At 43.4% G+C, this 21,907-nt stretch overlaps 1 protein-coding gene across 1 annotated transcript in view; it reads left to right on the plus strand.

Annotated features, from left to right (window-relative positions):
* Positions 1-21,907, plus strand: part of LOC141271435 (uncharacterized) — a gene marked incomplete at its 5' end in the record, with an annotated part of 223,463 nt that overhangs the window by 91,234 nt on the left and 110,322 nt on the right. The window contains 10 exons of the mRNA XM_073681511.1: positions 13,573-13,722; positions 13,852-14,031; positions 14,116-14,239; positions 14,323-14,435; positions 14,530-14,620; positions 14,689-14,786; positions 14,983-15,073; positions 20,735-20,911; positions 20,994-21,091; positions 21,194-21,284. Of these exons, the coding sequence (XP_073537612.1) occupies positions 13,573-13,722; positions 13,852-14,031; positions 14,116-14,239; positions 14,323-14,435; positions 14,530-14,620; positions 14,689-14,786; positions 14,983-15,073; positions 20,735-20,911; positions 20,994-21,091; positions 21,194-21,284 (1,213 nt within the window). The remainder of the gene's footprint in view (positions 1-13,572; positions 13,723-13,851; positions 14,032-14,115; positions 14,240-14,322; positions 14,436-14,529; positions 14,621-14,688; positions 14,787-14,982; positions 15,074-20,734; positions 20,912-20,993; positions 21,092-21,193; positions 21,285-21,907) is intronic.

A 21,907-nucleotide genomic window follows, 5' to 3' on the forward strand; every position in this document is an offset into this window, starting at 1 on the left:
TGGTGAACGGTCCGGGATGTTTGACTTACATAGGGGCACAAGGCAGGGGTGCCCGCTGTCCCCGCTATTGTTTGCGGTGGCAGTGGAGCCCCTGGCGGCCAAAATAAGAGCTGAGAGAGGAGTGGTCGGATTTAAATTTGGGAGGCTGGAAGAAAAAATATCACTGTATGCCGATGACATCCTGTTATTTCTGGAAAATGCAGGAGAGACATTGGGGTGCACGATGGATGTAATTAAACACTTTGGGAGCATTTCGGGACTGGAGATAAACTGGCACAAGTCTTATGTCATGGCTGTAGATAGACCAATAAAAGCGGAGGAGATAGATGAGAGGGGGAAGCAGCTCCAGCTGGTTTCACAATTTAAATACCTTGGGATATGGGTGGCGCTTCCATTGACACGATTCACGGATCTGAATTTAGTTCCTCTGCTAGAGAAATTTAAAAAGAAAATAGGCGCATGGTGCCAATTGGCTTTGACGGTGACGGGTAGAACTAACCTGATTAAGATGGTCCTTATGCCACAACTAATGTACGTTTTGCACAACTCACCGATATGGCTACCAAAAAAACAGTTTCAGGGTATTGATTCTATCTTCAGATCCTTGATATGGGGCAAGAGGCAGGCAAGGATTAAATTGGGAACGCTGCAAAATGGGAAGGAGGAGGGAGGATTGGCCGCTCCCAATCCCTGGGTCTATTTCTTGGCAGTACAGGGCCAGCATGTCAGGGGATGGAGAGAACCCGATTGTGGAGGGGCAGCTTGCCGGGTGCTGGTACATGTGTCGGGGAGACGCCCACTGGTCCAGGCGTTAGAGGATGGTACCTTTAAGAAATTGGGAGCAATATATCCTACCTTAGGCTTGACTCAGAAGGTATGGGACACTATTAAAAAGATCAGGGGGGTGGACGGGCTGACTAAGTACTCACCGGTGTTGGGCAATGAACATCTGCCGGAACTTAATAAGCTGTGTCAAATGGGCAATTGGAAGGCGCAAGGAGTGAGATATGTGTGCCAGCTGCAGAGTGGAACGGACCTGAAGACCTTTGGGAAATTGAGAGAAGAATTTGATTTGCCTTTGGTATGGGGATTTCAATACTATAGGCTTCGACATGCTTGGAGGGCACAGTGTGGATTGGGAGCCATGACGGTTCAGGGTGACATTGTACTAGACTCTGTATGTATGAAGGCAGGGACGAGGGGAGTCATATCGAGCTTATATCATGACCTACTGCACTCCTATCTGGGGGGAAATCACTTCATTGCAAAGAGTAAATGGGAAAGGGAGGTGGGTACCCTCACAACAGAACAATGGGAGGCAATTCTAGAATATGTCCCGAAGATCTCTCTAAGCGAGCAGGCACGGATCTCCCAATTATACATAATACATAGGACATACAAAACACCGCTGCGCCTGTATAAGGCGGGCTTGAGGGGAGATTCCAGTTGCCCTAGATGTGGCACGGACCAGGCCGGACTGCTACACATGCTATGGTCATGCCCACGGCTAGTGGCTTATTGGTTGGTCGTTGTTAACAAAATTGAGAGGGCTTATACATGTACAATTGACAGAAACCCGGTGCTGTGTGTTTTGGGGGAGGTGGATGGAATACCTGTCTCAGAACATTACAAAGTGGCGATAGCGCGATTGCTATATGTGGCACGCAAACTAATAGCACGAAAATGGACAGATTCGGAACCCCCCACTAGGAGGGAATTTATTGCTCAGACACGTACGGTAATGCATTTAGAGGAAAGCATTTACAGGCGGAGGCATGGAGAGAGAACTTTTGGGAAAATATGGTCCGCATGGATGGCGGTAATATGATTGTCAATGTTCCCAGGTATGCCCGGCATACGGAGTATTGGCGGGAGGGGGGAGGGGGGAGAGGGTTTTAACTGTATTACTACACGTTATGTGAATTGTTATATGTATATTGATAACTGTTTGCTGTAAATTTTTGAAACCTAAATAAAAATAATTGGTTTAAAAAAAAAAAATAATAATCCCAAAATATTGTTCAACTACATAAATAGTAAGAAACTAAAAAATGATAGTGTTGGCCCCTTTAAAAATAGTCTGGGTGAAATGGTGGATGAGGATGAGGAAAAAGCCAATATGCTAAATGATTTTTTTCAACAGTATTTACACAAGAAAATCACATGACAGAAAACATGATTAGTGATAACAAAAATTCTCCATTAAATGTCACTTGCTTAACCCAGCAGGAAGTACGGCGGCGTCTAAAATTCACTAAAGTTGACAAATCCCCGGGCCCGGGTGGGATACACCCGCGAGTATTGCAGGAACTAAGTAAAGTCATAGATAGACCATTATTTTTAATCTTTAAAGATTCCATAATAACAGGGTCTGTACCACAGGACTGGTGTATAGCAAATGTGGTGCCGATATTCAAAAAGGGGACAAAAACTGAACTTGGACATTATAGGCCGGTAAGCTTAACCTCTACTGTGGGTAAAATCCTGGAGGGTTTCCTAAGAGATGCTATACTAGAGTATCTGAAGAAGAATAACCTCATGACCCAATATCAGCATGGGTTTACGAGGGACCGTTCCTGTCAAACTAATCTGATCAGCTTTTATGAAGAAGTAAGTTCCGGACTGGGCCAAGGAAATGCAGTGGATGTTGTGTATATGGACTTTTCAAAAGCTTTTGATACGGTTCCACACAAAAGGTTGATACATAAAATGAGAACAATGGGGATAGGGAAAAATATATGTAAGTGGGTTAAGAACTGGCTCAGTGATAGGAAACAAAGGGTGGTTATTAATGGAACACACTAAGACTAGGTCACAGTTAACAGTGTGGTACCACAGGGGTCAGTATTGGGCCCACTTCTTCTTAACATATTTATTAATGACTTTGTAAGGGGCATACAGTATATGCAGATGACACTAAACTCTGCAGGGTAATCAATACAGAGGGGGACAATTTTATATTACAGAAGGATCTATGTAAACTAGAAGCTTGGGCTGATAAATGGCAAATGAGCTTTAATGGGGATAAATGTAAAGTAATGCACTTAAGCAGAGGAAATAAAATGTATAATTATATGCTTAATTGTAAGACACTGGGCAAAACTGTCACTGAAAAAGACCTGGGTGTATTGGTGGACTACGAGCTCACGTTTGGTGGCCAGGGTCAGGCAGTTGCTGCAAAGGCAAATAAAATAATGGGATGCATTAAAAGAGGCATAGATGCTCATGAGGAGAACATAATTTTACCTCTATACAAGTCACTAGTGCGAAGACACTTAGAATACTGTGTACAGTTTTGGTCTCCAGTGTATAAGAAAGACATAGCTGAACTAGAGCGGGTGCAAAGAAGAGCGACCAAGGTTATTAGAGGACTGGGGGGTCAGCCAAACAAAGACAGGTGATTACACTTGGGGTTACTTACTTAGGAAAAACGAAGGCTTATGGGTGATCTTATTACTATGTACAAATATATGCGGGGACAGTATAAAGACCTTTCTACTGATCTTTTTACTCTGAGGCCTGAGACGGGGACAAGGGGGCATCTTCTACGTCTGGAGGAAAGAAGGTTTAATCATAATTACAGACGGGGATTCTTTACTGTAAGAGCAGTGAGACTATGAAACTCTCTGCCGCATGATGTTGTAATGAGTGATTCACTACTAAAATTTAAGAAGGGCATGGATGCCTTTCTTGAAAAGTATAATATTACGGGTTATATATACTAAATTCATTGATAGGGCATTGATCCAGAGAACTAGTCTGATTGTCGTATGGAGTCGGGAAGGAATTTTTTTCCCCAATGTGGAGCTTAGTGTTGCCACATGTTTTTTTTTGCCTTCCTCTGGATCAACATGTTAGGCTATGGGTTGAACTAAATGGACTTGGTCTTCCTTCAACCTTAAAAACTATGTTACTAACAAGCTTTTTTCATTAGAACACCTCGTACACACGTGGCTCCACTCCGTACACCTCGTACACGCGTCTCCGCTCCGTACACCTCGTACACACGCGGCTCCGCTCCGTACACCTCGTACACACGCGGCTCCGCTCCGTACACCTCGTACAAACACGCGGCTCCGCTCCGTACACCTCGTACACACGCGGCTCCGCTCCGTACACCTCGTACACACGCGGCTCTGCTCCGTACACACGCGGCTCCGCTCCGTACACCTCGTACACACGCGGCTCCGCATGCCTCGTACACACGCGGCTCCGCTCCGCACGCCTCGTACACACGCGGCTCCGCTCCGTACACCTCGTACACACGCGGCTCCGCTCCGTACGCCTCGTACACACGCGGCTTCGCTCCGTACGCCTCGTACACTCACTGCTCAGCTCCGTACGCCTCGTACACGCGCGGCTCCGGTCCGTACGCCTCTTACACGCGCGGCTCTGCTCCGTACGCCTCGTACACGCGCGGCTCCGCTCCGTACGCCTCGTACACGCGCGCCTCCGCTCCGTACGCCTCGTACACGCGCGGCTCCGCTCCGTACGCCTCGTACACGCGCGGCTCCGCTCCGTACGCCTCGTACACGCGCGGCTCCGCTCCGTACGCCTCGCACACGCGCGGCTCCGCTCCGTACGCCTCGCACACGCGCGGCTCCGCTCCGTACGCCTCGCACACGCGCGGCTCCGCTCCGTACGCCTCGCACACGCGCGGCTCCTCTCCGTACGCCTCGTACACGCGCGGCTCCGCTCCGTACGCCTCGCACACACACGGCTCCGCTCCGTACACCTCGTACACACGCGGCTCCGCTCCGTACACCTCGTACACACGCGGCTCCGCTCCGTACACCTCGTACACACGCGGCTCCGCTCCGTACACCTCGTACACGCGTGGCTCTGCTACATCCACACTGTAAACCCCTCCTGACCCCACACATAACCTTCCCCTCATCCAGCACCATGACAACCAGCACAGCAGAGTCCTGCATCCACTGAGGCCCCTGATCATGTGACCCCTGACTCCTCCCCTCCTGTGACCTCATCACAGGTCCTGTGCGCACAGAGCAGCCATATATGTGGTGGCGGCTCTGCAGGTGGAGGTATGTGGAGATCTTCCATTACTGGGCGCAGGGGGCAGTAACACCTTCAGCACTGACTATTTAGGTATTCCTATGTTTCTACATTCCAAGAGCAACTTTTTGTAAACTACATTCTCTCTGAGGTAAATCATCTAACAGCTGAGGAAACTACCTACTAAACACCATGTGGATAAAAGGGGGAACTGTGGTGCTTTCACACTGCGTTCTGGCTCCCGTTCAGTCATGGCTTGCGTCCGAACCCACCCGCAAAACTGGATTTGGACATATGCGTGCTGGCGGAGTAACGTGCTCTGCCGTGCATCATTTTGGGGCAGATTCCTTCTGAAGATGAACACTTAGATGTAGCTGACTGGGGGGTACAGACGAGAGCCGCTGAATGTGAAAGCCCCCTTAGTCTTACCAGTAATTGTGTTTCCAGGAATCCTTGCCAACAGCAGACAGAAGATTGTTGCTCTCATCCTCAGTAGGGACAGGCATACACGAGGGAAAATTGCCCCTTAGTTCTCCGATCAATGTTTTTCAGAGCTAATAATTCCTAAATGTTTAATCTGCAAACTGTGGGAATCAACAGGAAAGGAAGGTTGCAGTCAAGATGGATTTGTGAAAACACAATTACCGGTAGGATTCATTCCCCCTTTCCAGGGCGGTCTTGTTGAAGTGATATCAGATCCAGTCTGTAGGGTTTAAAAGAGGTATTTAGTCTTGGGCCAGTTGGTAGAACGAAACTTTCCTGCCAAAGAAGAGGCAAACCTTCTCATAGAATGAACTTTAAGGGGTGGGTGTGGGGGACTCCCTAAAAATAATGTTGCAGTGGGAAATGGCAGATTTTTTTCCATTTGGCTAGAGAAGCCTCCAAGGTCTTTCCTGATCTGCCACTAAATTGAACCAAAAAAGTTGGTATCTGGGTGCCAAGGCTTGGTAATTTCAATGTATTGAAGGGCTTCCCTTCTAACATCAAGGTTTTTGGCAACAAGATGAAAGTACAATTTCTTGATCTCTATGGAATTTTCTTCCTACTTTTAAGGAAGGATCTAGTTGTAGGACCATCCTGTCCTCCCAGATCTTGAACTAAGGTTCCGTGATTGAGCGGGCCTGTATGTCTCCAATCCTAAATCTAAAAATTGCTCAGACAAGATAAGTTTATATTGTGCAATGAAGTAATTACATTTTATTGAGTAATCAAAACACCCGAAAAAAAACGAAACACTAATCATAATACACGACATATACATATGTATACATAAACACAGAACAGTTTAAAAAGCAACAAGGTGTATGCAGCATAAGATATAAATAGTATGCAGGACACAGGTGAGGAACATCAGGTCAGTGATCTTAATCAAAAGTACATGGCACTGAGCCACCTCAATAGATTCAAAAAGCACAGCAATAAAATTGTCACTATAAAGTGCAAATGCAAATTTAGAAGAAAAATAATAATAATAATAATAATAATTAGAAGTGAATCAATGCCTTAAATGTCACTATAAAGTGCAAATGCAAATTCAGGATATAAATAATTTAAAGTGACTCAGTGCTTAAACAAATATTAGGTCTCTGTCCAAACAAAATGCAAATAATGCAAATACGAATTTATTCAGGTCAAGGTGTCTTTAGTGTTTAGGCAGATATTGATTCTATGGCCATACAACAAAATAGATGAGTAGTCATATCAAAGTGGCATGGTGGTAGTGTCCGCTTAACAGGTAATCAAATCTCAATAGAGATATACATGGTCATAGCATGAATTTGTCTATACATATAAAGTGCAATGCACATAAAGTAACAAAGTAGAACAATAGCTTACAACCATGGATATTGCATCACAAACATCCCATGAAATACCTGGATTCATGCTGCAAACACCAGGTGTAATGAAAATCCACACTCCAACACACCTTTCACAAGTATGCTTCCTCAGGGAGTGATGTGATGTCTCCAATCCTTCCTGCAGAACTAATGGTTCCCATCCTCGGGTAAAGACATTTCTAAAAGTCACTTACAGACTATGGCCTACTTTTCAAAAAACAATCCCTTCCTGAGATTTTGAATTTGGTGTTAGAGTCTATACAACAACATATTTGGGCCTCTTACTTTGACCAGTCAAAAATTTTTATCCCTCAAGACAACATTCCTGGGAACCATTACTTCTGCAAGAAGGATTGGAGACATACAGGCTCAAGATACTTTACCCAAAGATGGTTTGTTGTCTGGTAGTCAAATATGTACTTATATGAAACCCTGTCTGTAGAAAGTCCAGATTTTCTCAAAATCTTTGAAGGAGGTATCTGGCCTATTGTGACCACATGAAAAAAAAAATCCAGAATTTTCTGTAAATAGCCACGGTAACTACTGTATTTTTCAGACTATAAGATGCACCTAGGTTTTAGAGGAGGAAATTGAACCTGGCTCACTGTGGTGGTGGCAGGAGTGGGGCGATGCTGCGGGCCCTGGGCTGGGAGGAGGGGGTGTCCCGGTAGTGCTAAGCAAGCGAGGCAGGAGTAGAGTCCCCACTGCACATATTCATTCACCTTGTAGCGGGCTTCAGTAAAATGCCGCCGGCTCATGCGCAGATTGAGATCCCAGATTTTCATTGAGCCGAGATCTAAATCTGCGCACGCGCTGATACGGCGCCATTTTCCTGAAGGTCACCGCGAGGTCAATGTGCGCAGCAGGGATTGTGCTCCTGCCTCCCTTGCTTTGCATCGCTGGGACACCCCCCTCCTCCCAGTCCCGGTCCTGCAGCATCGCCCAACTCCTACCGCCACTGACTTCCTGCAGCAGCGACCCTGCTCCTGCCTCCTGTGACTCTGCTCCACCGCCCACCCCCCCCCTTACCGAGCAGGTAAGCTACATTCTAACTATAAGATGCACCTCTATTTTCCTCCCAAATTTGGGAGGAAAAAGTGCATTTTATAGTCTGCAAAATATGGCACGTTTTGGATTTTTTTTTATTTTGTGTAATTGAGATTATTGTTTGAGCGACCCCAAGATTTTAAGTCTTTTCAGGACTCAGGTTGTTAAGCTCAGTGACTCTATTCGGGGGGTGATATAGAAGACTTTTTGATTAAAGATCTTCCCGAAGAGTTAGAACAATTGAACCTTCAACCATTGGAAGGTTTAGAAGCAGAAACCAGCTCCTTCTTGGACCAAGATAGAAGTATTCTGATTATTTTACCTGAATAAAAGAGGTTGGAGGAAAGGCATAGGCCAACTCCATGTTCAATTCTGGACTAAGACATCGACTTCTACTAGGTTGTCCCTTGGGTCTTCAGGGAAAAAAATGCCACTTTGGTTCTTGAAGTAAATTTGAAGAAGACCCCATCTTGGGCACAAGTGGAAGAACACCTCTGGGTTTAGGGACCAATCGGATGGACTCGAGGTGTTTTGGCTGAGAATCTCCTGAGTGGTTTTCAAAGACATTTAGATTGATGGCAGAGATAGGTTAAACTGTCTTTTCTGCTCAGTAGAATATTTTTGAAGATAGAATTTGCAGATGGTGGTCTCTTGTGCCCACTTGACCATGATGTGCAACTGCTGTCATATTGCCTGTTAGAATTCTTATTTGTCGATCTTGTACATGGCTGTGAGAATTCCTCAGAGCTTCCTATGTAGCTCTAAGTTCTCTCTAATTTGGAGGTCTCCTCTGGATTGACTTTAACCATGTTCCCTGTAGATACAAGTCTTGGATCCTGGCTCCCCATTTTCTGAGACTAACTATTCAAATGTAGAAAGACTCCCAAAATACCTTCTTTAACTCCAATATAAGGTTACAAGTAAGTTTCTTTTTTTTTTTTTAAAGTTGATAATCCAGCCCAAATTTTCTAGTAAGGATTTTTTTCCTCTAGCAAAATGGTGCCCGTGCATGTGCAGTACCATCTCTCGCTTGCCGATAGATGCTACTGTGCAAGCACCGCTAGCGGCACCATGTTGCTGGAGGAAAAAGAAATTTGCCTGCAGCCATATGGCCCCCACCGCCTGCTTTTGTGCAGTAGCATTTCTCGGTTGCCAAGAGATGCTACTGTGTATGCGTGGCGCCATATTGCCGCAGTCAAATTCTTCTTCTTCCAGCAAAATGGCGTGTGCGCAGTAGCATCTCTCAGCTGCATGTAAATTTCACTTTGGCACAGAAAATACACAGGCAGTATTTAAAATAGTAGGCAGGTCACTGAAAGCACAGTGACCTGTCAGAAGGCAGACATATGAATACATAAGCAGAGCACCAGTTACAGCCCCTCCACAAAGGCCCGCACCGAAGCATGAGCATATCATTATGGCAGAAATGAAAATAAATATAATAACCACAAGACGGATTTCATTAACAAAGGTATCGTTTTACTCAGTGTAACGGCGCCCACCTGACAGTGTATATGGTTTTATAAGCACAATCCTTCTGACAGGTGCGCTTTAAATATGCCATGATTTCTACGAAGATCTTGGTTAAGACCCATGGGGCCGAGGCAATTCCAATGGGTAAGCATCGGAACTGATAATGAAGAATTCTGGAATTCTTTGCTATTGCGAATGTCAGGGAGTTTTAGTGTAGAGGAGGAATGGGGATGTGATAATATGCACCCTTTAAATCCAACGTGCACAATACTGCTTTGTGAGCTATCAGAGGAATAACGGGATTGACTCCATTTTGAACTTCCTGTAAGTTAGTCATTTGTTTAATTGTTCTGAAACAGCTATTTGGCTTGTCACTATGAAAAAATTAAAATAATGACCCTCGTTTCCTTCTGGTCCTGGGACTTGGATGACAGTCGTAGGTTTATGTCATCCGAAAGCTTTCAATGAAGAGAGCCGGTGAGTGACTCAAGTTTAACTAAAATTTGTCAGGAGGAGAATGTGAAAATTCTATTTTATATACTTCTTTTATCACTTAAATACCCAAGTATTCTGAGTTATGATAGTCCGTTTGCTGTAAAATTCTAGAAATCTGCCGCCTACATTTATTGGATGATTACTTTTCTGCATTTGAATTGGGAATAAGCAGGAATCATTTTGTTTCTGCCTCTGAGATAACTCCATCTGCCCGTTTTTTCCTTTCCACCTGTGCTCCTGCCTAGTCGGAGCATGGGGATTCTGTCTAGAACCAGACCGGATATCTGAATACCTGAAGAAGAAATACTGAACTTACTCTTAGAGTAAGTGTCTCCTGGCCAGGTCTTCAACCATAATGCTCATCTCGCAGTATTTGTAATACTCCATCTGATTTGGCAGATGCATAAGCAATACAACCCATAGCCATTTTAAATGGAGGAAGAGATTCTAATCTCTTCTCTGAAAGTCTTGATTTTAGTCTGGAGTCATCCAATCCTATAAGAATCGTTCCGATGTTGACCAGAAAAGTAGGGCTAGTGTCATGCGATTTTTCTCAACTAGCATCTGTATGACATGCATATTCCAGTCGTATGCAATGCGTTTTTTTAACATCTTTTACATATTGTAATTCTCTATGTAATTTAAAGCTAGTTTACAAACTAGTAAAGCAATGTTATATACAGAGATAGAACAGATGTCCTGTAGATATTTAATGTCACAAACCCCCTACATATAATAAAATAGCACCCTTTAGTGCCTTTCATGTGGCACTAAAGGGTGTTTTTGCCTTATTTAACCTGTTTAAATAAAATAAAAAATGATGTGGAGTCCCCCTTATTTTTGATAACGAGCCAAGGTAAAGCCGACAGCTGTGGCCTTATCATGCTGGGAAGGTCCCTGGTGTTAGTAATGGTGAGGCATCTATCAGACTCCCCTATTACTAACCCAGCAGATTAAAAGACGAAAAAAAATATACACAAATATATTTTAGTTTAAACAACACACCCCACTCCCCCCCTCGGCTTCGACTCAAGCCTTGTTTCACCATTTTATCTAAAAAAAAATAAAATAAAAAATATAAGCCATTCAGTCCAGGGATTTTGATGTAGTCCACCTAATCTGAAATACTTAAATGGGAACCTGAAAGGCCTAAAAGGAGAGAGGTTAGAAATAAAAACAAGAAACAGTCACTCATTCACCAATTTATTATTACTAAAAAAAAACAAAAAAAACCTGCAGCTCCGACGTAATCTACGGCGTTCCCACAACATCTACTGATCCTGTACTGGAACCTATGGAGCGTTGTTCTTGAGAATGACGCTCAATAGGTCACTCCCGGTCATGTCTCACGAGTGATGACGTCAGTAACGTCATCGCTCGTGAGACATGACTGGGAGTGACTTATGGTTGCAGTACAGAATCAAAGTTGCCGGCTCCTGCGAGACCCGGCGGCTCTGCACAGTGGAGAAGTCAGTAACTATACCGCTCATCAGACTCAACGACTGAGTGGTGTAGTTACTGACTTCACCACTGTTCAGAGGTGTTGCGGGATCCGGCAACTTTGATTCTGTACTGTAATAATAGGTCACTCTGTCATGTCCCACGAGCGTTAAGACTATTTTCCTCCCCGTCTTATAGTCCGCAAAATACGTTATATGCAAAGGGGTCTCTCTCATTCTTTTTAGGGGGTGTAAGTTTGCAGCCGGACAGGTCGTGGACGGGAGGTATGTGTCCCCAAGGTGCCAAGCCTTGGTGATGTAGGACTCTGAAAGCAGGCTCCAGCACACATAGTGCTGAGAGGAGTTTAATGGGCCTTGATTATAGGGTCGGGTTTTACAAGCAGCTGAAAGAGTTGGGGGGCGGGGGGGTCAGCTGCTCACTTACGTCCAGTCCAGGTCTTGCAATGCCTGATTTAAGACAGCTGCTCCTGTCTGTGTGTTGTGCAAGGTGAGCAGGCTTGCATGTGCTGCTCAGACCTTGCTGAAGGCAGAGCAAAGGACTTTATTTAAATGTCTGAGATCGTGCTGTATGGACTGGTTATTTTGAGTTTTGTTTTGTTATACCTTTTTGTGTTGGGAAGAGGCAGTTTATAGTTTTTCCTGACGGGTTTATGGACACTAAATAAACCACCAATTTGTTTGAACCTGTGGACTGCATCACTGTGTGAACCTGTGCCTACCTCCAACGCGGCTCAGTGAGTACAAATCCCTGTAGAGGCCATCCACTTTCCTATCATGGCAGCCCTTCAGGCTGCAAGTATCCCCAAAGGAATTTACATTTTTTTTCTATTGTTTTGGCCCATATTATTCAGAACTCTGCTTTCATTTCACCTTAGCTACCAATCAGAGCTCTATCGTTACATCTTCGCAACCAATCAGAGCTTTGTTTTCACTTAGTTTGTATTAATGGCTGGTGGTAATAAACTTCATGTAAAATTCATACAAACGTATTCAGCTGCAGTCTGAGTGAGACTACTGATATGGAAGAAAAAAATTATTGTTACTGTGGTTGGCCTAAAACAAATAGGTTTTATTAGTGGATGAGAAGCTACATGTTAGACTCGCCTAGTGAAATGGATCAACTAAGCCTAGCATGGAATCACCATGGAGTGGATATGACCCGGTTTGTCAAATGCTTTACAGAAGGCAGACAGGATAGATGGTAGAGAATGCATCATAGGGTCATCCCGCGCCCATAATGGTACAGCCCATGCCAAAGCGTCCCCAGGCAGCGAAGAAAAAATTTATGCCACTGTGAACCGGTCAGAAAAAAATTGCTGGGGAATAACTCAAATTGTACATTGCATTGGCAGGCCTTAATGTCTCCATCAAAACAGGCAGGAGGGGCAAATGTTGAGAAGTTCCCCAAGCAGAATGTCCCAGGTGAAAACTAGACAGTAGTGAAGCTACAGGTGTCAAAGACAATGCGTCGAAACGGGCTATTAGATCATGCACAGCCTGTCCAATGTCCCATTGACAGCCACTTGCAAAACCAATGCTGAAAAATCCTTCCGTATCCAATAGCAATGGTGGTGTGGCTGCTGCACCCTTTGGAATTTATGGTCTTGGTACTCTTTTAGGTTTAGCTAGTGAGGTGGATTCACTAAGCCTAGGGTCCAGGTGGACACACAGACCCTGAACGATGATGCAGCAGGCAGAACAGTACGTGTCAAGTGAGGACTTGGTGCACTGGAGACTGGAGGACATGTGCAGAGACGGTGCAGGCAGTTCGAAAGCAATAAAAATAGCAGGTGTGCAAAGTCAAAGGACAGATGAAGACCAGGAGCTCATAGAAGAGCGCAGCAAACAAACTGGACTAGGAGTCTTAATACCAAGACAAAGGTGTGTCTTAGTAAGCCTTAAATAGACTTGGGCATATAATGTCATGGAAGCATGCAGAGCCCTTGTAAAACCAGACGTGGAGCACAGCAGAGGGCAACGGCCATAGGAGAAGGTGCTGATGCCCCGCTGAGCTGTGGCATGTGCGTAACACTGAATTTGTTTCGGAGGCATACTGTATCCTCTGGTATATTATACAAGAGGCAAGAAGGAACTGCCTTTATAAGATATTAAGCTCAGGTTCCAGTACATACAAATAGGGTGAAATAAAACCTATGGATGTTATAATCTCTCTATCTCCAGTAATTGTATTATTGCATGGGATTCTTTATGCTGTTACATTGGCTCATCTTCTCCCCATTAAGGTCCCTACAATATGGAATTCTCTCAGTAAATATCTTCTATATAAGAGAATTTTCCCAATTGACCGATCAAGGATGGATAGTGAGAGGCACAAGATGGCGGAGAGGATATTACACCTCAGCCTAGAGATCCTCTTCCGGCTTACTGGAGAGGTGAGAGATTCTGATGACGTCACATTACATTATTCTTATCTATGGAAATAACAGATGGACAGAACTGGAGAGGTGAGGACTCTGGAAATGTCTGTAGTGAGATTTATTAATGTGTCTCTCCATAACCAGGATTACACAGTAGTGAAGAAGACCTCTAGTGAGTGCTGCCAGGCCCCTGTATCTAAGGGATGGGGAAGACCCCTGATCCCAATCACGGGGCCTCCACCTCTCCCCCTGATACATAAGGACATCAATGACCAGAAGATTCTAGAACTCGCCTACAAAATTATTGAGCTGCTGACTGGAGAGGTGACACTTCTGCAAATGCTGGGACATTATACAGTAACACTATAAAGGTATTGGGGGCTATGACCATATCATTGTATGTGTCAGGTTCCTATAAGGTATCAGGATGTCGCCATCTATTTCTCCATGGAGGAGTGGGAGTATTTAGAAGGACACAAAGATCTGTACAAGGACGTCATGATGGAGGTTCCCCAGCCCCTCACGTCACCAGGTAATAGACAGGACTAAATACACACGGCCTATAATTATCTGTATGTGAAGAATGAATTCAGTCCCTGTTTGTGTTTCCTCCAGTTCTATCCAGTAAGAGGACAACAGAAGAGAGATGTCCCCGTCCTCTTCTACCACAGGACTGTAAGCAAGAGGATCTCAATGTTCCTCAGGATTATCAGGTAGATGGAGAGAAGGTGTTATGAAATCTCTATGATGGCAGGATTAGAGCTGATCATAGATGTGACTTCTCCATCATCTGTCTGTGACTTTTACAATCTTTTGTTTCAGGATAAAAATCAGATCCATATTAATACTACAGAGACATATGTGAGAGGTGATGAGCAGTTTAAAGGGGAGATTCCTACAGATAACTACCCAGGTGAGTAGTAACCACTAAATGCAGAGACGTCACAGATTCTACTCAGTCACTGTATGTGTTTTCTCCAGTTCTATCCAGCCAGAAGACAACACCAGAGAGATGTCCCCGTCCTCTTCTCCCACAGGACTGTAAACAAGAATATCCCAATGTTCCTCAGGATCATCAGGTAGATGGAGAGAAGGTGTCATGAAATCACCCCTATTACGTGTAGAGGGCTGTGAATGTCTTGTATTCAGTCTTGTTTTATCCACCAGTATTATATGTTTTATACTTGTGTAATGAGAACGGTGGAGATGGCAGGATTAGAGCTGATCATAGATGTGACTACTCAGTCTGTCTTTGACTTTTACAATCTTTTTCAGGATAAAGATCTGACCCATAATAATACTACAGAGACATATGTGGGGGGTGATGAGCGGTGTAAAGAGGAGATTCCTACAGATAACAACACAGGTGAGTAGTGACCATTAAATGTAGAGAAGTCAGATTCTTTTTTTAATCCGATACCTTTTTATTGAACATTTTCAAAAGTACAATACAATTAAACCCCAAACATTACCCACCCTACCTCCCTGTCCATATACTGCTGCTGCGAGAAGAATACACAGATATCCATATAAACATTCGCAATTACATAAAACCAACACATGATCGTATCAATATAGGTACTTATAATAACATACACTTGGGAAGAGAGTCCCAGATTAATCCGCCATTCTGCTCATAGTTTCAGAACATTCGTAAAAGTATTCTAGACCACGTTAACGTCAGGGGGCCAGATTTGGTGTGTCCAGTCAGGGCGCCCATATCTTCAAATTTTTGATATGTCCGCCTTTTTTGATACACATTTCTCAAGGCGTATAGTGCTGTTTAACCCGGTTATTACCTCTCCAACAACTGGAGAGTTAGGATTATATCAGTATGAAGTTATACTGCTCCGGGCCTGATATAGTGTACGCGTGATAGCCAATCGATTATTTTCCCTCACAGGGATATCAGCTGTATACCCAAGAACACAAGTCAAAGGTTCTGAAGGAATCTGACAAGCGTACACAGTCTATAAGCTCTATCGTGTCCTTCCAGTACCTCCGAAGACGTGGACATCCACATTAGATGTATTAAATCTGTGTCCAGCATATTACATTTCCAGTATCTTGAGTCTGGCTTCACCTCCATTTTAACCCCTTTCCGACATGTGCCGTACTATTAGGACACATGTCGGGTCCCTCCCTTTGGTGCGGGCTCTAGTGCTTAGTCCACACTTTTCCAGGCACATGACAGCTGATCTGTACAGGTGTCATGTGCCCCTAACAGCTGCGGGGCACATGACACATTGGTCAAAGCTTTCATGTAGCATGGAAGCTTTGACCAATCCAAGGTGCCCTCAACAGGTGTATTTTGTTCCCAGTTAAGTGAGTTTCTTGTAAACATATTATTGCTGGATACAAAAGTTTTGTACAATCCAGAATAGCCATACGTTTTACAGACTCATTAATCCCCAACATTTCATGACAAAAAGGTTGTGATATTAGCCATTTACTAGAGTAGAGTCGGACCATGACGCAGACCCCCATATCAAATAGACATCTCCAAGTTTATACATTCCCAGTTAAACATCAGTGAATATAACATTACTTTGCAACAGATCCTGACCCAACTTATACTCACCCAAAAATAAAACTTCCCCAACCAACACATATCAGAGATGACTGTGGGGTCTCAGATCTTGACTCTTCCTAGTGAGGGGATTGTTCCAATTACCACTGCCTATGCACTAAATGCCCAAGGAGCCCTAATCTGGCAGATCAAACAGAGCAAGTTAACCCCAATGTGTCTCCAAGAACCATATATTGTAACAATTGCGGACTTATCTACGTCACCAATTAGGCCAATCAGCACCTGAAGAAAAGAAAAGGCGGGGGAAGGGAAAGGGGTCCGCAACCCAGCATATAACACATGTGAGCCACCTAGTAGAGTTCATTCCTACCACCCTAAACCATGCAGGGTATAACATTGAGTAAGGCACATTTATTTGGCGAAGTCTACATTTAATGTCCAGGAATTGGGCTCTTTTTTTTTTTTTTCTTCTGGGCCTTGACTTAATAATCAGGAAATAAGGAGATCTTGTGTCCATCCACTGAGAAGTCAGAAATATTTCTCTCCATACGGAGTATTATATGAATGTCTCTGTAGTGTAGGATCTTCATGAGCACTGTACGTGGAGGGCTACCTGGGGGAGGTAGACTAGTTGGAACACGATGGGCGCATAATGGGGTCAGGTTGTCTTTCTCAAGTATTTTTAGTATCCAGTCCTCAAAGAATTCAGTGGGCCTATTTCATAGAATCATAGAATGGTAGAGTTGGAAGGGACCTCCTGGGTCATCTGGTCCAACCCCCTGCTCAAAGCAGGATTCACTAGATCATCTCAGACAGATGTCTGTCCAGCCTCTGTTTGAAGACGTCCATTGAAGGGGAACTCACCACCTCTCGTGGCAGCCTGTTCCACTCATTAATCACCCTAACTGTCAAAAAGTTTTTTCTAATATCTAATCTGTGTCTCCTCCCATTTAGTTTCATCCCATTGCTTCTAGTCTTTCCTTGTGCAAATGAGAATAAAGATGATCCTTCTACAATGTGACAGCCCTTGACATATTTGTAGACAGCTATTAAGTCGCCTCTCAGTCTTCTTTTTTGCAAGCTAAACATTCCCAAATCCTGCAACCGTTCCTCATAGGACATGGTTTGCAGACCAGTCACCATTCTGGTCGCTCTTCTCTGAACTTGCTCCAGTTTGTCTATGTCTTTTTTAAAATGTGGTGCCCAAAACTGTACACAGTATTCCAGATGAGGTCTGACCAAAGAGGAGTAAAGACCAATAATGACTTCACGTGATCTAGACTGTATGCTTCTGTTAATACATCCCAGAATTGTATTTGCCTTTTTTGCTGCTGCATCACACTGTTGACTCATGTTCAGTCTATGATCTATTAGTATACCTAAGTCTTTTTCACATGTACTGTTGCTTAGCTCTATTCCTCCCATTCTGTATATGCTTTTTTCATTTTTATTGCCCAGATGTAGTACTTTGCATTTTTCCCTGTTAAAAACCATTCTGTTGGTTGCTGCCCACTGCTCCAGTTTATTTAGGTCTTTTTGAATCCTCTCTCTCTCTTCTCTAGTATTAGCTATCCCTCCTAGCTTTGTGTCATCAGCAAATTTAATCAGTTTACCCTCAATTCCTTCATCTAAATCATTGATAAAGATGTTGAACAATACAGGTCCCAGGACGGAGCCCTGTGGTACCCCACTTGAGACATTCATCCAGCTGGATGTGAAGCCATTTACAACCACCCTTTGAGTCCGATCACTAAGCCAGTTATGAATCCACCTAACAGTTGCCTGGTCCATTGCATACTTGGTCATTTTTTCAATAAGGATGATGTGAGATACTTTGTCAAATGCTTTGCTGAAGTCAAGATATACTATATCTACAGCATTTCCCTGATCCACCCAGTCAGTGATTCTGTCATAGAAGGAAATTAAGTTAGTCTGACATGACTTGTTAGTTACAAACCCATGCTGACTCTGGTTAATCACTTCATTCTTATCCATGTACTTACATACATGTTGTTTAATAATTTGTTCAAAGATCTTTCCTGGTATAGAAGTCAGACTCACCGGCCTATAGTTCCCTGGGTCCACCTTCTTCCCCTTTTTGAAGATAGGAACAACATTTGCTCTTCTCCAGTCTTCTGGGACTTCTCCTGTTCTCCAAGAATTTTCAAAGATTATGGAGAGTGGTTCTAAAATTTCTTCTACAATCTCCTTCAGTACTCTGGGGTGTAATTCATCTGGACCTGGAGACTTGAACTCATTTATGTTAGCTAAATATTCCCTCACAATCTCTCTGTTTACTGATAACTTGGATTCCTCTATTCCTTTAAAAGGACAGTGAAGATCAGTTGATGTTACATTTTCTTTCTGAGAGAAAACAGATGCAAAATAGGAATTAAAAAGTTCGGCCTTCTCAACATCCTCTCTTACCATTTCTCCATTTTCATCCTGTAAAAATCCTATAGCATCTTTGACTTTTCTTTTACTTTTGACATACCCCCAAAATCCTTTTTTATTGCTTTTGACATCTCTTGCAAGCCTTAATTCATTGTCAGCTTTAGCTAACCTGATACGTGCCCTACAGGATCTGCAGACTGCATTATAATCTTCTTTAGATATGCCTCCCTCTTTCCATTTAATAAACATTTCTTTCTTTCTTTTTAGCCTGTGTTTAAGTTCTGTGTTCATCCATCCTGGTTTCCTTAAATGCTTCCCATTTTTCCTACTTTTCGGGATTGTTAACGATTGTGCTTTGAGAATCTCATTTTTAAAAATTTCCCATCCTTCCTGGACATTTTTGTCCTTAAGGACATCCAGCCATTGGATCCCTCCTATTCTCTTTCTGAGTCTCTTAAAATCTGCCTTTCTAAAATCTAACCTTGAAGTTTGAGTCTTCACATGTCTTCCTCCTCTAGTTATCCAAAATTCTATAATAGCATGATCGCTGCCTCCTAGGGTCCCAGCCACCTTTACCTCCTCAACCATTTCCTCCCTGTTTATAAGAATTAGATCCAAAGTAGCAGATCCCCTTGTTTTCTCCCCTACCTTTTGGAAGATAAAGTTGTCAGCAAGAGAGGATAAGAATTTGCTTGACCTGTTAGTTTTACTTGAGAGAGATTCCCAACAAATGTCTGGATAGTTGAAATCTCCCATGACCACTACGTCATATTTTTTGGAGAACTTGGTCATTTGATACATAAAGAGTTCATCCATATCTTCAGCTTGCCCAGGTGGCCTGTAGTAAATGCCTACAATGGTGTCCTTTCCGTTGTTCTCTCCTTGTATTCTTACCCAAACAGTTTCCACAGAACTCCCAGTCTCTGAAGCTTCAATCTCTGTGCAGATATACGCTTTTCTAACATACAATGCAACACCTCCTCCTCGTTTATCAAGTCTGTTTCTTGCAAATAAGTTGTATCCTTTTAGCCTTTTATTCCAATCATGTGTATCGTCCCACCAAGTTTCAGTGATTCCAATGACATCATATTCCTTTTCCTGCATTAGTAGTTCCAATTCTCCTTGTTTGTTGCCCATGCTTTGTGCATTTGTATAAAAACATTTTAGTTTGTGATTGGTTTCTCTTCCTCCCATATTTTTATTATTTCGATTTTTTTGTCTTTGTTCTTCTTTTCCACTTCCAGTAGCAGAGATCTCAATAGTATTTGTCAGCTGTATGGCTTTTTCTGGCCTTTTGCTTCCACTCCCACATTGTTCTAGTTTAAAGCTCTTCTGATGAGTGTAGCAAGGCGACTTCCAAATACATGTTTTCCAGTCTTCGTAAGGTGCACCCCATCTCTAGCAAGTAGTCCATCGTATAGGTAATTCATTCCGTGATCCAGAAATCCAAATCCTTGTTGACGGCACCATCGACGTAGCCAGTTGTTCACCTGTAGAATCTTATTCCACCTCATTGTTCCATGGCCATCCACTGGGAGGATGGATGAGAAGACCACCTGCGCTCCCAATTCTTTCACTTTCTTGCCTAAGTCTTCAAAGTCACTGCAGATGGTTTCCAGGTCCTTTCTTGCGGTGTCATTTGTCCCCACATGTATTAGCAGGAATGGGTAGTGATCTGTAGGTCTGAAGAGTCTTGATATCCTGTCAGACACATCTTTAATTTTTGCTCCTGGAAGACAGCACATTTCTCTTGAGGTTATGTCTGGTCTGCAGATAGCGGTCTCTGTTCCTCTTAACAGGGAATTCCTTCTGCTTTCTCACGTGCCCTCACAAGACTTATATTATTCCGGCATAACCGGTTTTCCAAATCGTCCTGTTTTGCTGGGGTTAACTTCTAAGGTTCTCCCATGCTGTTGTACGTCCTTCATAGGCCAGATCGTATCATCCATTTCAAGTTGGGGTGTGTGCTGATTAGCGCTGCTGAACTGCACAGAGCACATTGGTATAAGATAAAAGTCCCGGAGAGCCCTGGGATCACATCCTCTCACAGCCACCCCCCCGAAGTCACAGATTCTACTCAGTCCATGTATGTGTTTCCTCTAGTTCTATCCAGTAAGAAGACCACACCAGAGAGATCTCCTCATCATCTTCTTCCGCAGGACTTTAAAAAAGAAAATCACGTTCATGAGGTAGATAGAGAGCAGTGGGAGTATTTAGAAGGACACAGTGATGTGTACAAGGACATCATGATGGAGGTTCCCCAGCCCCTCACATCACCAGGTAACAGGACTAAATATACACTGCCTACTGTATAATTATCTGTATGTAAGGAATGAATTCAGTCCCTGTATGTTTCCTCCAGTTCTATCCAGTAAGAGGACAACACCAGAGAGATGTCCCCATCCTCTTCTTCCACAGGACTGTAACCAAGAAAATCTCAATGTTCCTCAGAATCATCAGGTAGACGGAGAAAAGGTGTCATGAGATCTCCCCTATGATGTGTAGACGGCTGTGAAGTTCTTGTTCTCCATCTGTCTGTGACTTGTACAATATTTGTTTCAGGGTAAAGATCTGACTCATATTAATACTACAGAGACTTATGTGAGGGGTGATGAGCCGTGTGAAGAGGCCATTCCTACAGATAACTGCACAGGTGAGTAGTAACCGCTAAATGTAGAGAATAGTTACTATATTTCTCTTACAATAAGATGCCCTTTTTATGCCCAGAAAGTGGGTGTAAAACTTTGGCGCGTCTTATAGTATAAAGAAAGGTACCATTATAAGCACGGTATTTCTTGATACCTGACTACTGCTCCATTCATTCTTTATGGGGCTGCTTGAAAAGCTTTATGCAGTGCTCAACAGCCCCATAGAGAATGAATGGAACAGCGGTTGAGCATGTACACTGCTGCCATATTCTATTGAGAATAAATGTGCCAGTCTGTGTGGTTTCTCGCAGTCGAACTCCTACAATCTATAGGTTCCCACCGATCCTGTGGATAAGAGAAACGGTAACTTGTTTTAGCTGGACAACCCCTTTTTTATGCATATATTCCTTATGTCAGCCACATATATATCAATATCAGTTTAATCCTCAGATCTCCCCATAGCAGTGCATCATTCACAGATAATAAATTTTATTTCTATAGCGCCAACATATTCAGCACCACTTTACATTACAGAGGGGACGTGTACAGACAATAAAGACATAACAGAATAACACATAAATAACATAATGCCAAAAGGAGTGAGGGCACTGCTCGCAAGCTAAAGTCT

The sequence above is a fragment of the Phyllobates terribilis genome, unplaced genomic scaffold (genome assembly GCF_046119375.1).
Source record: "Phyllobates terribilis strain yellow unplaced genomic scaffold, ASM4611937v1 Scaffold_5__5_contigs__length_657084704, whole genome shotgun sequence".
Classification (NCBI taxonomy): Eukaryota; Metazoa; Chordata; class Amphibia; order Anura; family Dendrobatidae; genus Phyllobates; species Phyllobates terribilis.